We start from the raw sequence: 13,432 nt of genomic DNA, 5'->3' as shown, positions 1-13,432 counted from the left end.
AGCCTTTACGTAAATGGCTGGCGCTACGGCTACCCGTAGCCATAGATATACATGTCTTTATTATGTCTTTATATAATGTATATGCCCGTAGCTACAACCACTTAATCAACATTCATTCACGCGACCCCTGACCCCCGTTCTCTCCCACGAGCTCAATATACCGGAAGTGCTGCGGTGGTCTGTGTTAATGTTGACAGCTGCACCGTGTGTGAATGAGGGCGACTTCGTAGCTACGTTGTTGTTGATGCATTTAATTAATTCCGTGATAAGTCGAGAGATAGCTAGCTTGTATATTTCCGCTGAATGAATGCTGCACGTCGTCGTCGCGAAGCAACAATATTCAAACCCCTCCTCCGCTAAGTTTGATCCCTGTAAACTGTACTTTAGCCAGCTGCTTCTTCGCGGGCGTTTAGCACGAGGCTATAGCGTTATTAAGTTAACATAGTTTTTGCCATATTAGATTAGCTTCTTTCTCAAAATGTCCGACGTACAAAATGAGTCGAGGAAACGCGGCAAGAAGCGGTTCGGCGGCGGGGGGGGCCACCACTACGGTAAGCGCATCAGGGGCGGCTCCAGGGAGCTGGAGGTGGGCATGCAGGGCATCCTCATCACCTGCAACATGAACGAGAAGAAGTGCACCGCCGAGGCGTACGACCTGCTGGGTGAATATGCAGACAAGCTCTATGGACCCGAGAAGGTGAGTTAATCATCATGAGATCTAATCTAACCCCCTAATCGAGAGGAACTAACGTCCCCCTATCTCCTCACATAGGCCAAATACCCTATCATCACCTACATCATATGTCCTATCACCTAGGCCAAATACCCTATCACATAAGTAGTATATCCTATTACCTAGGGTCCTAGGCCAAATACCCTATCACTTACGTCATATGTCCTATCACCTAGGCCAAATACCCTATCACATAAGGAGTATATCTTATCACCTAGGCCAAATACCCTATCACCTACGTCATATGTCCTATCACCTAGGCCAAATACCCTATCACCTACGTCATGTCTATCACCTAGGCCAAATACCCTATCACATAAGGAGTATATCATATTACCTAGGCCAAATACCCTATTACCTAGGCCAAATACCCTATCACCTAGATCCTATCACTTAGGCGGAAAAAACCCTATCACCTAGGTCATATCACCTAGGCCCAATTTAAACCACAGCCCCTTCCCCTGTCAGTATCACCTAGGCCCAATTCAAACCACAGCCCCTTCCCCTGTCAGTATCACCTAGGCCCAATTTAAACCACAGCCCCTTCCCCTGTCAGTATCACCTAGGCCCAATTTAAACCACAGCCCCTTCCCCTGTCAGTATCACCTAGGCCAAATTTCCCAGTGACTTCTGGGGGTTTAAGGCCATCAGGCTGCTCAACGAACAATAAACACTATGCAACAACCATCAAATGCACACAGCACACACACCCACACGCACACACTCACTTTAAACAAACAACACACTGCAGCACCCACTCTCCACACTTTAGATCACCTAAACACACTTTATATTTATTGGTAAAGGATTTGCACTACAACTCGTACACCTTACTGTAAATTGTACCTAAATTGTACCTCATTCCATTTCTGCTTTGCACTATATAGTATTGTATACATTGCATAGTATATTGTATGGTAACTCAGTTACTCCTATTCTGCATCGAACATTGTACATATGTCTATACTGAACACTGACCTCTATTTTTACTTCTATTTTACATGCTATACTATTTTATTTCATACTTATCTTGTCTAGCACAGTCTCTGGAGCGTAACAGTAAGAAGCATTTTGTATAAAAGTATTCTGTACTTCTGTATGACAACTATTAAAGAAACTTGAACAGGTGACCCACCAACTCAGGCAAGTAAACTGCCTATTTAGACCTACAGTTCCCGGTCCCATACAGATGTGATGTTTAATCTTTAGCTCCGGGAGGGTCATCAAGGAGAAGTCGCCTATTCTCAGTCCTTGCCCCACAATGGTGGAATGAACTACCCACCCCAGTTAAAACAGCCAAAACCCGTCCAATCTTTCGCCGTCGACTAAAGACGCACTTCTTCAACCATTATCTGAAATGAAAAAGAAAAAAAATCGAACCCTAACTAACTTTACTGTCATGCACTAATATACTACTAACCTACACTGTAGCACTGAACACGTTGATGAACATTGTTACTCAGCTGATAGAGTTGTGCCCTTCCTGATGACTTGTTGTACAGAACTTGTAAGTCGCTTTGGATAAAAGCGTCAGCTAAATGACTAAATGTAAATGTAATGTAGCACAAGTTCATACATCATTACAGACTAGAGTATCATTACATCTACATTACAAATACATTTTAAATTAAAATACAAATAAAACTGATATTTTAAACCTGTCCTCTCAGTTCGAAAATGACAAGAGCGGCAGTGAGGCCGAGGAGGATGAAGACGTCGACGCAGAGGCGGCGCTGAAGAAGGAGGTGTCTCAGCTGCGGACGTCCAAGTCGAAATGCGAGAGGCGCTTCGTGGCCGTGGCCAGCGGCGCGAACAACGTCATCTTCATCAAGACTCAAAGTCTGGGTAAGGAGGGGAGGGCTGATGACGACCGCGAGTGTGTGGTTGTACAGTGAGCGTGTGAATAACTAGGAGGGATAGCCTAGTACTAATTTATATATTTTATACCCACTTTCATCACCTGTACATTGTATATACCCTTCACACCCATTACAAACGAATGCCATCAGGCCGTCGATACAGAGCTTCATCATTGAACAAAAGGGGCTTAGGTAGCTTCGTGCCAACCTCCATCAGACTGCTGAACACCTAGGTCTAGTGGAGGCCGGACTGGTATTACTATTGTACTTTACTGTTACATTTGCACTCTGGTTGGATGCCAAACCTCTTTTCGTTGGGCTGTATAATGACAATAGATTTCAATCTAATCTAATAAATCATCCTGGGTGGGTGGTACTAACTCCCGGATGCAGTGACTGTGTTGCAGATAGCGGAAGGGGAGGAGAATTCAGACTGAAATAGTCAGCCAATGGCAGCTTCTATCCAGTCTCATGGTGGTAGTGATTGTTTAGTTTATTGTACTTTGTTACCATCAAAGTGATGGTACCACATTTACATTTAGTCATTTAGCTGATGCTTTTATCCTAAGCAACTTACAAGTTCTGTACAACGAGTCAGCACGAAGGATACAACTCTGGCAGCTAAGGGTAAATAAGATTGTTTGTCAAACAGCGTTGAACTTGAGTGCTACAGTCTTGCATAGTAGTATAGACATATTAGCGTAGTAGGTAGTAATATAGGCAAGTTAGATTCCTTAGTAGCAGAATACATAATAGTAAAATACGTACAAAGGTTAGTAGTTAGGAGGCGGTCGGGTGGCGTAGCGGAGATTGCGCTCGTCACAAATGCAAGAGGCTGCGGTCTCGACTCCCGGAGTCAGCATTGCCTGCGGCTTGGGCCGGGCGTCATACTAACTCGTTTGGCTGAGTTAGGGGGAGGGAAGTCGTGGGTGGTAATCTGGCGTTGTGGACAGCGACGCCTACAGGTTAGGTCTGGGCGCCTGCTCAGCGAAAGGCAGGAAATGGTGAAGGCAGCGTGACCTCCCACACGTTACGCTTCACCAATGAGAGTCCTCGCTGCCAGGTGAAAAAAGAGCCACTGGCTGTCTCCACATGTGTCGGAGGAAGCATGTGGTGGACTTCAGGGTTCCCTTGTACCGTGTACAGTAGGAGGAACATGCGCACAACAACCAGGTAAGGGGAGGGGGGAATTGGCATAACGACTAAATTGGGATGGGGAGAAAAATAGAAAAATCAGGCAAAAAAAAAAAAAAAAACGTTAGTAGTTATTTTATTATTATTATTTTTCTTTTTCATTCCAGATATTGATTGAAGAAGTGTCTTTTTAGTAAAAAAATTTAATAAATTGACCCCCCCCCCCCCCCCCCTTCTCTCTTTGCCGCTGCCCCCTAGATCCTGATAAGTTGGTGCATCACATCCTGTCAGACCTCCACACGACCAAGAAGAAGAAGTCTCGCGTCATCCTCCGAATGCTGCCGGTGAGAAGCTAAACTGCCACAGTCCACCTACAGGCACCTTGATGCCAGACATGCAGCAAACCCTTCCTATTACAACTGTCTTTGGAATGGAGGTTGACTTAAAAGCGTTTAGTGTTATATCGGTACCAAGTAGTATTCAAAATTAGGGATGTCCCGATACCAAGTACAAGCACTTACATTTGGGTAATGGGTACTTAGTACTACTTACTTAGTAGTTAATACCATCACAGTACTAACAATGACTTTGAATACACGTTTTATTCAGATGTTCCTCACTTTCTGACTGTAACAAATTAAATATACAACATTGATTGATTGATTTTATTGATGGTTTAAAAACACACAACAAGGATCCAAAGGATAACACGAGAGAGTAAAACCCTTATTTCCGTCATGACACTGTTGCTGACATTTTAAATTTAAATAATATAAATATAACGCATTTTAACATTCGATTTTGTGTTATCCTGAACGACCATGGCACTGAGTAGTAGTATCAGAGTAGTTTTAGAACTTAAGTACATGCATGAGCAGATTATTATCTGTATCGGGACATATCCCTATTCAAAATACATGAAACGTGCCTTTCTGAGACATAACCTACATTTTAATTTGCAGATAAAAAAATAAAAAAAAGTGTTCCAGTTTAATTAATATCTTTTCAAATTGGATAAGAATGTGTTAAAAGTAGGGACTGAAATGAATAATGTCCAGGTTTTCTCTGCGTCATTGGACAGTATCTAAGGCCGTCTTCTCCTCTCCCAGGTGAGTGGGACATGCAAGGCCTTCCAGGAGGACATGGATAAATACTTGACTACCTTCCTAGAGCCTTGGTTCAAAACCCCGAACCACGCCACCTTCCAGATCGCCTTCAAGGCTCGCAACAGCAGCCACAACAAGAAGGAGGACATCATCAAATCTATTGCAGGTAGAGACTGTAGGACACTTTGCTTCTTAATACCAGGCTATTGACTGACTTTGCTTCTTAATACCAGGCTATTGACTGACTTTGCTTCCTATTACCAAGCTATTGACTGACTTTGCTTCTTATTACCAGGCTATTGACTGACTTTGCTTCTTTATACCAGGCTATTGACTGACTGAATACTCACTCGCCTTTAGTGCTCTTTTTGGGCTACTTGTTGTGTTATTTGAGCTTATTCTTCAGTCGTATCTGTTGCAACTCCTACTCATCGGTCGAGGTGCCTGTTCAGCAGGGAGGGGATCTGGGGGAGATAGTGTGAACCTCCGCCTGTTACAGTCTCTAAGTGAAACTCCTCGCTGTCAGGTGAAAGGAAGCGGCTGGAGAATCGGAGGAGGCATGTGGTAGTCTACACCCAGCCCCAGACCGACCGTAGACCAGGAAGGGAATTGGCATAACGATGAAATAAGGGGATGGGGGGGGGGGGGGAAATAGAAAGTCTTTAATTGAACTTGTTGAAACCTGCAGATAAACCTTTGCTCTGCGTCTTTTGACTTTGTCCCGCCTCCCAGGTCTGGTGGGCAAGCTGAACCCAAAGAACAAGGTGGACCTGACCAACCCAGAGCTCACCGTCATCGTGGAGGTCATCAAGAGCGTCTGCTGCCTCAGCGTGGTGCCGGACTACGCGCTATACAGGAAGTACAACGTCCAGGAAGTGGGGAAAGAGGCCACGGCCGAGAAAGACGCAGACGCCGCGAAACAGGAAGCGGTGGAGACGGGGCGAAAGGAGGAGGAGAAGAAGGAGGGAAAGGAGGAGGAGGAGGAGAAGAAGGAGGAGGGAAGGGAGGAAAAGGAGGAAGGGAAGGTGCCAGAGACTGAGAAGGAGGCTGGGGGGGCTGATGGAGAGGGGGAACAATAGCAACAGTCACGTAATAGTCAGTTGTCCAGTTTCACTACTCCATTGATATGTAAACAGGATGTCTCGTGAAGGTAACCTGGCTTCACATGGTGAGGCGCAGAGCCTGGAGAGGGACTTTTTTTAACCTTTGTCTGCAAACCCGCCCGATAATGAGGTAACTACGGCTACGTTCACACTGCAAGCCTTAGTGCTCAATTCTGATTTATAGCTCAGATGAATTTTTTTTGTTTCAGCTCTTCACATTTAAAAAAAATTTAAAGTGTTTTAGATGTGGCCAATATCAGATTCCAGTGTGAACTGGTCACGCTCCTGAACTGAAGTTTTAGGTTTAATGTATAAGTTGAATGCAGTGGAGGCCAGTTAATTAAAACAAATCAGACCTGTATTTGATTGGACCACATATACGAAAGTGGCCCAAATCAGAATTGCAAAGATGCAATGTATCACATATGTGAGCAAAACAAATATCTGATTTGGGCCACTATTGCCTTTCAGTGTGAACATAGCCTATATTTTCAAAGATTGGATATCCACATTTTCAAACGAAGGAACGTTGCGTCGTGCTAATGAAGCACACGGGGGTCAGCCTCCAACCCTCGACAGGAGAGTGGCAAACAACATCGTTTTGTTCTGTTGTCATGCAGGTCATATGACTGTAAATCTTTGTATGACCGCCTTTCCAGAGTAGACGAACAAGGGGCGGAACGTTTCACACACACACACACACCAGGGAACCTTAGCTAGTCAAAATTAATAGGGATTTGGCTACTTTTAGGTATTGCAATGGCTATTTGTTACATTAAATTGTGCACAAAAGACATGCATGTTAGGCAGGGACTATGGATGAAAATGATCTCATTAGTTAACTCTCTATCATTTGTTTATTTACAATCTGTACAACAAAAATTAAGAGAATTTGTCATAAGTCAGCAATATACAAAAAAAGAAATGTCAATACAACTCTCGTTTTCGATGACCGCGAGTGGCATTTCCCCTCACGTGACGCAACATGCCTTCCGTTGACATAATAAAACCATAGTGAAATAGGACTTCTGTCAACATGGTAACACCATAGTGAAATAGGACAACACATCCTCCTAGCCTACCTTCTGCTAGCCTCAACATAATGGTGGAAGCAACCTTCTTCCAACTGTTTTACATTAGATGTCCTTTTGTTTTTACCCTTTTAATTACAAAATTAAATGATCTATTGGTTACACCTTCATCCAGTCAGCTATTTTGAATCCATCACACATTATACTATTTGACTTTTTCTATTTGCAGACCGCTGATACCGAATGTTATTTTAATGTGTGTGTTTTTTTTATGATCCGAATTTCTATGTTCAAGTTTTCTTCACGACTATTCTTGGCATATCGTTTTTGTGCAGACAGTTTTAAGTTTGGGAGAACTGGCTTCCCCTGTGTTTAGTCTTTGTCCGAGTCGACTAGTGAAACTGCTGTAGAGTTTTTGTAGAACAGTGTATCTTCCTGAAGCAGCTCTTGAATTAAAGTTGCTGTTGTGTTTGATTACTTTTGGTATGCCTATTTGTTTGTTTAAAGAGAATCTTTTACGTTTGTTTTTATCCGTAACGTTGTAAAATGTATATTTAGTTTGAATTCTGCAGTTTTCTTCTAAGGGTGATAGAGTATTCATACAATATATATAATAGAAAAGGGGGGGGGGGGAGACACACTGCTTAAATCAAGTAATTGTCAGCCAGCAGTAGCAAACGCATAAAATATATATATTGGAACTGAAGTTAAGTTAATTTTGGAAAGACATAGTATTAATAGCAGCATTCCAAGGACAGTTGTATCATGTGGTACAAGTACTGCACATGAGTGTATATTCACAGGTGTGGCAAGTCCATAATCCATAATAGAACATTACATATAGTGCTGTCAGGCGATTAAAAAATGTAATCTAATTACAGGATTTGTAATTAATCACATTTTAATCGCCTAACCATTTTATGCCTGATATTCTATAATCATATTTCAAATTGCATGTCCGGATGGCAGAATTCAGTACTGTATCTCTACAAAACCTTCTGTTTAATCATCTTCCATCTATTAATTTGCTTAGATTTTTCAGGTTTGGTCAATTTGAGCATAGTGTTCAGTCAAAGACAAATTTTTTTAATTGATATTCTCATTTGGCTCATTACAATTTACTCAAGCCTAGTAACAGACACAGTATTTCTGACACTAGGAATACATTCCCTGAGATCCATAGATGTCCCTAGAATCAGATACCAAGAACATGCAAATGGACCATATAAAAAAAAGTCTGTAAATGTGTATTCTACGTTCTTATTCTATGAATGAGATGAAAAAAAATTATATATTACATTTATTTTTTTGTAATTAATTTTGAGTTAATTTTCATAACGCAATAATTTGCTGTGTAATTAATAATCTAATTAACACGATAAACTGACAGCCATAATATTAATAATTAAGACCACTACCTTTAGGTGGGCACATCAGTGGTTCTAGTATGAGTTCAGAAGAGAGATCACATCTCCTTGAGCACCTTTTCAGTCAGTTTCATATGATAATATTTCTACCATGGTTCCTCTGTCAGGAGCTTCACCTGATTTCCAGTGTGTGACAATAATCCTAGAACCTGTGACGAGTAGGGCTGGGTATCGTTTGAAAAGGTGCCAATACAGATACCAAAACTATATATATTTCAATACCTTCCTTTGCCGAGTTATTTGTGTTGTTTGAGCCAGAGGCTCAGAGGCTTTGTCACATTTTGGACTCTGGTTGAACAGAAGACATTTTATATCTTGGAACAACCATGCTTATTGGCTCACTGACACTGACGAGATTAACTACTTGGTGTAGACAAGTTTGTATCAAACTCCTTTCATTCGGAACGATACCACAGCACTTTGATACTTGATGTATTGAAGCAAACCGGCCGTTACCCTAAAAGCACGACACCCAGCAAACATTAAATCAACAAGAGTACACAGACTAACCAAAGGGTACAAATAAAGAAATGTGACACCAATATATATATATAAAAAGAATTTATTGCACTAGTTATCAATGTATTGCACTAATGTTAATACTAATGTTAGCATTCAAAAACTGTACAAAAAAACACCAGCTTGCGCAAAAATATTTGTATAGACCTTTTCAGAAGTATTCTGCTATTCCGTTGCCAGGGGAACAGCTTAGCTTGGCCCCCCCGTTATTTCCCGTGAGCAACTGTATTCAACAGGAAAATACAACCATTTAGAATGTTTTATGTCGTCGACGTGCCCAGAGTCGTCACCGTCCATCCTCCGAGTTGAGCTGACACACGCACTTCAGAATGTGGTGCTCCAGCAGTTTACTCTTCGCCGGCGAAAGACTCCTCATGGTCGCCGCCAGCCACATGCCAAAGTGTTCCTCTCGGTCCTGAGGCCGCTGGGCCTGGCCTCGCAGCGTGTTCACCACCAGCGTCTCGAAGCCGGACAGCTCCTGTGACGTGCGTCGTCTCTTGGGGTGCGGCGGCTGGCCGCTCCTCCCGTGCAGGGGGTCGCCGCCGGGGCTTTGGCAGGGCAGCGGGACGGAACACGACCCGTGTACTCTTGGGCTCGGCTGCAGTCGATCCCCCTCTTCGCCCCTCAGCGGTGCACTCCGTCCCGGATCTATCTCGTAGATCTCTCCGCTCTCCTTAGCGTGGTGGTGGTCCTCTACGTGGAAGAGAAGTACTTTATTAATCCAGAGGGAAATTCAGCACCACAGATCGATCACGATAAACATTTAGGTAAGTCAAAAATAAGGACAGTCTTTTTTTTTATCCACTTTTTCTCCCATTTTTCTATATTTTATCCCATCCCAATTTCGTATCATCCAATTCAACCCTCCCCTGTCACGAACGCTGTTTCTTGCCTCCCACAAGCCGGCTGCAATGTGGACTAAGTCATACATAGCACAAGTCCCCTCCGGTACTTGAGGTAACAGCAGTCGCATCTTTTCACCTGCGCAGCTCGATCTCTCAGTGGCGAGGAGTAACGCGTGGGAGGCTCACGCTGCCCCCGACACTTCCTGATTCTACTGCGCAGGCGCACCAACCGACCTGTAGGAGTCGCTGTCCACAACGCCCGATCCCCACCCATCAGTTTCCCACCCCCTAATACGGCCAATGTGTATTAGTATGAACGACCAGCTAAACTGAAAGCAAATGTGGAGCGCTGGGCCAGCGTCTCTGCATTCGTGGCGAGCGCCTTGCCCACTACGCCACGTAGCCGCCCCAAAATAAGGACACAGTCAAAGACAAATGGCTGCATTTATATAGCAGCTTTTATCCAAAGCGCTTTACAATTTCTTCATCACATTTTACACATTCTCTCTCACACACCGACGGCAGAGGCAACCATGCAAGGTGCTAACCTAACCTGCTCATCGGCAGCCATTAGGGGTTAAGTGTCTTGCTCAAGGACACTTCGACACGCTGCCCAGGAGGAACGGGAACCTCTGAATTACCAGACGACTGCTCTACCTACCGAGCCACTGTCTAAAACACACATGTGCAACACATGGAACAAATATGCCCAAATGTACACCCCTGATCAGAAAGTCAGTATAAAAATAACTACTTTTCGTCGTGTGTATTAGTATTGCCCTAAGACAAGTTATTGAAGTGGTCTAACTTCTCTCAATATTTCAATGTAGTGCGTTTACTTGGCGCTGCCATGATGAATCAACTATGACTTGGGAGTGAAAATAACAAATTGTAAGTTCTAATCAAGATGTCAGTCCCCAGCAAACAGACAAGGATCTTGAGAAGTTGGACCAGTTCAACAACCTCGGGGGGAAACGTTTGACAAATAAGTGGCCTGGAATCAGAAAGGTCTTTATTGCGAAGTAGTTTTCACATACAAGGAATTTCCTTTGGTCGTTTTTGGTGCGACATTAGGGACAGACAATTACAGTAGAATAAAAATAAAAAGGTGGAATAAAATCAAATGGAATATAAACTAAATTAGAATAGAAGCATCAATAGAATATAATTATAAAATAAAAATAGGCCAGGGCTGTACAGCTGTGCACGATGTGGTCAAGTATATACACTAATTCGAATAAAAATATCAATACACACTGAGTATCACAAACAGTACTGTATTTGTAGGTATATGTCATAAATGTATAGATGTAGCAGTACTGTATCTGTGTCATATGTTATGATGAATTGAAAATGGGGGACCCTGATGTAAACAAGACGAAAGTCTCTCTCTGGTCTGCATCCCCTTAACAATTGTGTGTATTGGGCTGTACTGTATTGTACTCATTCTGCAATCTGTTAATACAATAATCAATCAATCAAGTGGGATGGAATGTTTAGGTAATATAACATGCTTCAGAGTATAGGTACAATGAAATGACATAATGAAACGTCGCCCGGCAGAACTAGAGTTCATACGAAACTATCAAATAAAGGCGTCGTACCTTTGGTGCCAGTTTCACCGACACCTGTATAAAAACTCAAAATATACAAGCTGTCTGAGGACATGTGCATCAACCTATACATCAAACGTTAGCTAGTTAACAATACAACACATTGCCGATGACTCCGAGGTAATGACCTTTTTAAACGAATCCCATTCAACTCGGACTGAAAGTTTTACACACTTGACAGCAATGTGCGTTCAGGCGCAACACAGCGACGTCACGACGCATCCTTCTTTTATAGTTCCCGTGTTGTCGGGAACCAGGAAGTAAGTTTGTTGTGTTTTAAACAGTTGTGTGAATGAATGAAAAAGTTAACAGATTGCAGAATGGGTTAAAAACATACAGTACAGCTCAATACACACAATTGTTAAGGGAATGCAGACCAGAGAAATACTTTAGTCTTGTTTTACATTAGGGTCCCCCATTTTCAATTCATAGTTGAAGCACTTTTATCTCACGGAGGTTAAACTGGGAACGAGGTTATGTAAGTAAGCATACTGTAACGTTATACATGTTGAGCTTCATTCTAATTCGTGTATATATTGTACAGCCCTGGCCTATTTTTATATTATATATTAGTGTTCTTCTATTTTTATTTAGTTTAAATTCCATTTTATTTTATTCCACCATTTTATTTCATTGTCTTCCGTCGTGTGTGAAAACGACTTGGCAATAAAGACCTTTCTGATTCTCATTAATCCCAGAACGAAGTGTCATTCATCCCAGGAAGCACGGCCCATCGTTAGTTACAGTTGGTTTTAAACTGTAATGGTCAAATAGAGTGATTGTAGTAGAAACAAGTAGAAATACTAACCAGGAAACAGCAGTGTCCTCGGACTCCTCGCTTGGTTTATTATTTCTTTTGGACTGTGTCTGCCTCTGACTTGCAGTCTGTGCTGCAGAATAGCGATGGCGAGCAGCTTCTTCTGGGTCGGATCCATGATGTCTGTCTCTGTGTTCACGGACAGGGAATGGAGGAGAGACAACACCGTCGGGCGTCAGTGTACTTCTGAGTAGCCTCCAGCTGCAGCCCTGGAGAATCCTCTCACCGGCAAGCTAACCCGCGCTGATTGGCGGAAAGTACGGAAGTATCTCGAAGTACGTCTGCGCTGATTGGCGGAAAGTACGGGAGTTTCTCGAAGGCCGCCGGCAACCGCGTTATTTTTAAACCTAGCCGCATTTTGCGGAGACGCTCTCTGATTGGCCACTGACTGACGCTCTCTGATTGGCCACTGACATGTGCGCCCAATGGCGTGACGAGCTGTGTCTTTGCCCCATTTCCGGGTCTAACAGCCTGCAAACTACCTAACGCCTAGTTTATCACTGGTTAAGCTTACTCTTTCGAAGTAGGTTAAGGTTAGAGTTTGGAATCAGGGCTGGTGTTCTATCGCCCTGCTCTAAGACAAACTCTAACCTTAACCAACTTCGAAAGAGTGCCTAAGCTTAACCAGTGTAGTACATGAAGTGGCCAATCAGAGAGCGTCTCCGCAAAATGCGGCTAGGTTTAAAAATAACGCACACAAACCTGCTATCTCACGAAAGCTGGGAACGAGGTTACAAACCTGCGCGGTTTTAAGTGAGCGTGCGTAGTGCGTGCAGCGTACTTCTTCTTCCTCTCTTCTGTTCGCCAAGTCAACCGCGTTATTTTTTTTTCTAGCCGCATTTCTGGCAGACGCTCTCTGATTGGCCGACGCCTGTTTCTACACTGGTTAAGCTTAGGCACTCTTTCGAAGTTGGTTAAGGTTAGAGTTTGTCTTAGAGCGTGACGGCAATTCTTTCAACAGTTAAGCTTAGGCACTCTTTCGAAGTTGGTTAAGGTTAGAGTTTGTCTTAGAGCATGGTGATAGAACGCCAGGTAGTTTGCAGGCTGTTCGACGCGGAAATGGGCAAAGACACAGCTCGTCACGCGATTGGGCAAACATGTCAGTGGTCAATCAGAGAGCGTCTGCCAGAAATGCGGCTAGGGAAAAAAATAACGCTCGCCAACCACTTCTTTGATTAAACAACGTTTAGGTGCATTACCGCCACCATCTGGTGGATAGACCACTGCACTGCACGTGTTACATGA

General features: G+C 43.2%; 2 protein-coding genes across 2 annotated transcripts; one reads left to right on the top strand and one right to left on the bottom strand.

The window, feature by feature from the left end:
- Positions 1 to 153: 153 nt before the first annotated feature.
- On the top strand, positions 154 to 7,443 carry thumpd1 (THUMP domain containing 1). Its single transcript, XM_084318150.1, has 5 exons — positions 154 to 697; positions 2,404 to 2,578; positions 3,985 to 4,070; positions 4,836 to 4,998; positions 5,565 to 7,443. Exons 1-5 carry the CDS (start codon positions 479 to 481, stop codon positions 5,909 to 5,911), a joined length of 990 nt encoding a protein of 329 aa, XP_084174276.1. The 5' UTR covers positions 154 to 478; the 3' UTR covers positions 5,912 to 7,443.
- A 1,494-nt stretch (positions 7,444 to 8,937) lies between these two features.
- LOC311232692 (uncharacterized protein) lies at positions 8,938 to 12,393 on the bottom strand. Its single transcript, XM_084319563.1, has 2 exons — positions 12,179 to 12,393; positions 8,938 to 9,605 (listed from the first exon to the last, which is right to left on the bottom strand). Exons 1-2 carry the CDS (start codon positions 12,303 to 12,305, stop codon positions 9,199 to 9,201), a joined length of 534 nt encoding a protein of 177 aa, XP_084175689.1. The 5' UTR covers positions 12,306 to 12,393; the 3' UTR covers positions 8,938 to 9,198.
- Positions 12,394 to 13,432: the final 1,039 nt, after the last annotated feature.

This window comes from Notolepis coatsorum (genome assembly GCF_963971535.1).
Source record: "Notolepis coatsorum genome assembly, chromosome: 7".
NCBI classification, from domain to species: domain Eukaryota; kingdom Metazoa; phylum Chordata; class Actinopteri; order Aulopiformes; family Paralepididae; genus Notolepis; species Notolepis coatsorum.
Note: the sequence above shows the minus strand (reverse complement) of the source record. Positions and strands in the feature narration are given on the sequence as shown.

What these genes read in the sequence shown, in the direction of transcription:
- thumpd1 (XM_084318150.1), top strand. Translation starts at nt 479, where the DNA reads ATGTCCGACGTACAAAATGAGTCGAGGAAACGCGGCAAGAAGCGGTTC. An exon ending in CATCAAGACTCAAAGTCTGG is followed by an intron (nt 2,579 to 3,984) that starts GTAAGGAGGGGA and finishes GCTGCCCCCTAG; the next exon opens with ATCCTGATAAGTTGGTGCAT. An exon ending in CATCATCAAATCTATTGCAG is followed by an intron (nt 4,999 to 5,564) that starts GTAGAGACTGTA and finishes CCCGCCTCCCAG; the next exon opens with GTCTGGTGGGCAAGCTGAAC.
- LOC311232692 (XM_084319563.1), bottom strand. Translation starts at nt 12,305, where the DNA reads ATGGATCCGACCCAGAAGAAGCTGCTCGCCATCGCTATTCTGCAGCAC. An exon ending in GAGGACACTGCTGTTTCCTG is followed by an intron (nt 9,606 to 12,178) that starts GTTAGTATTTCT and finishes TCTTCCACGTAG; the next exon opens with AGGACCACCACCACGCTAAG.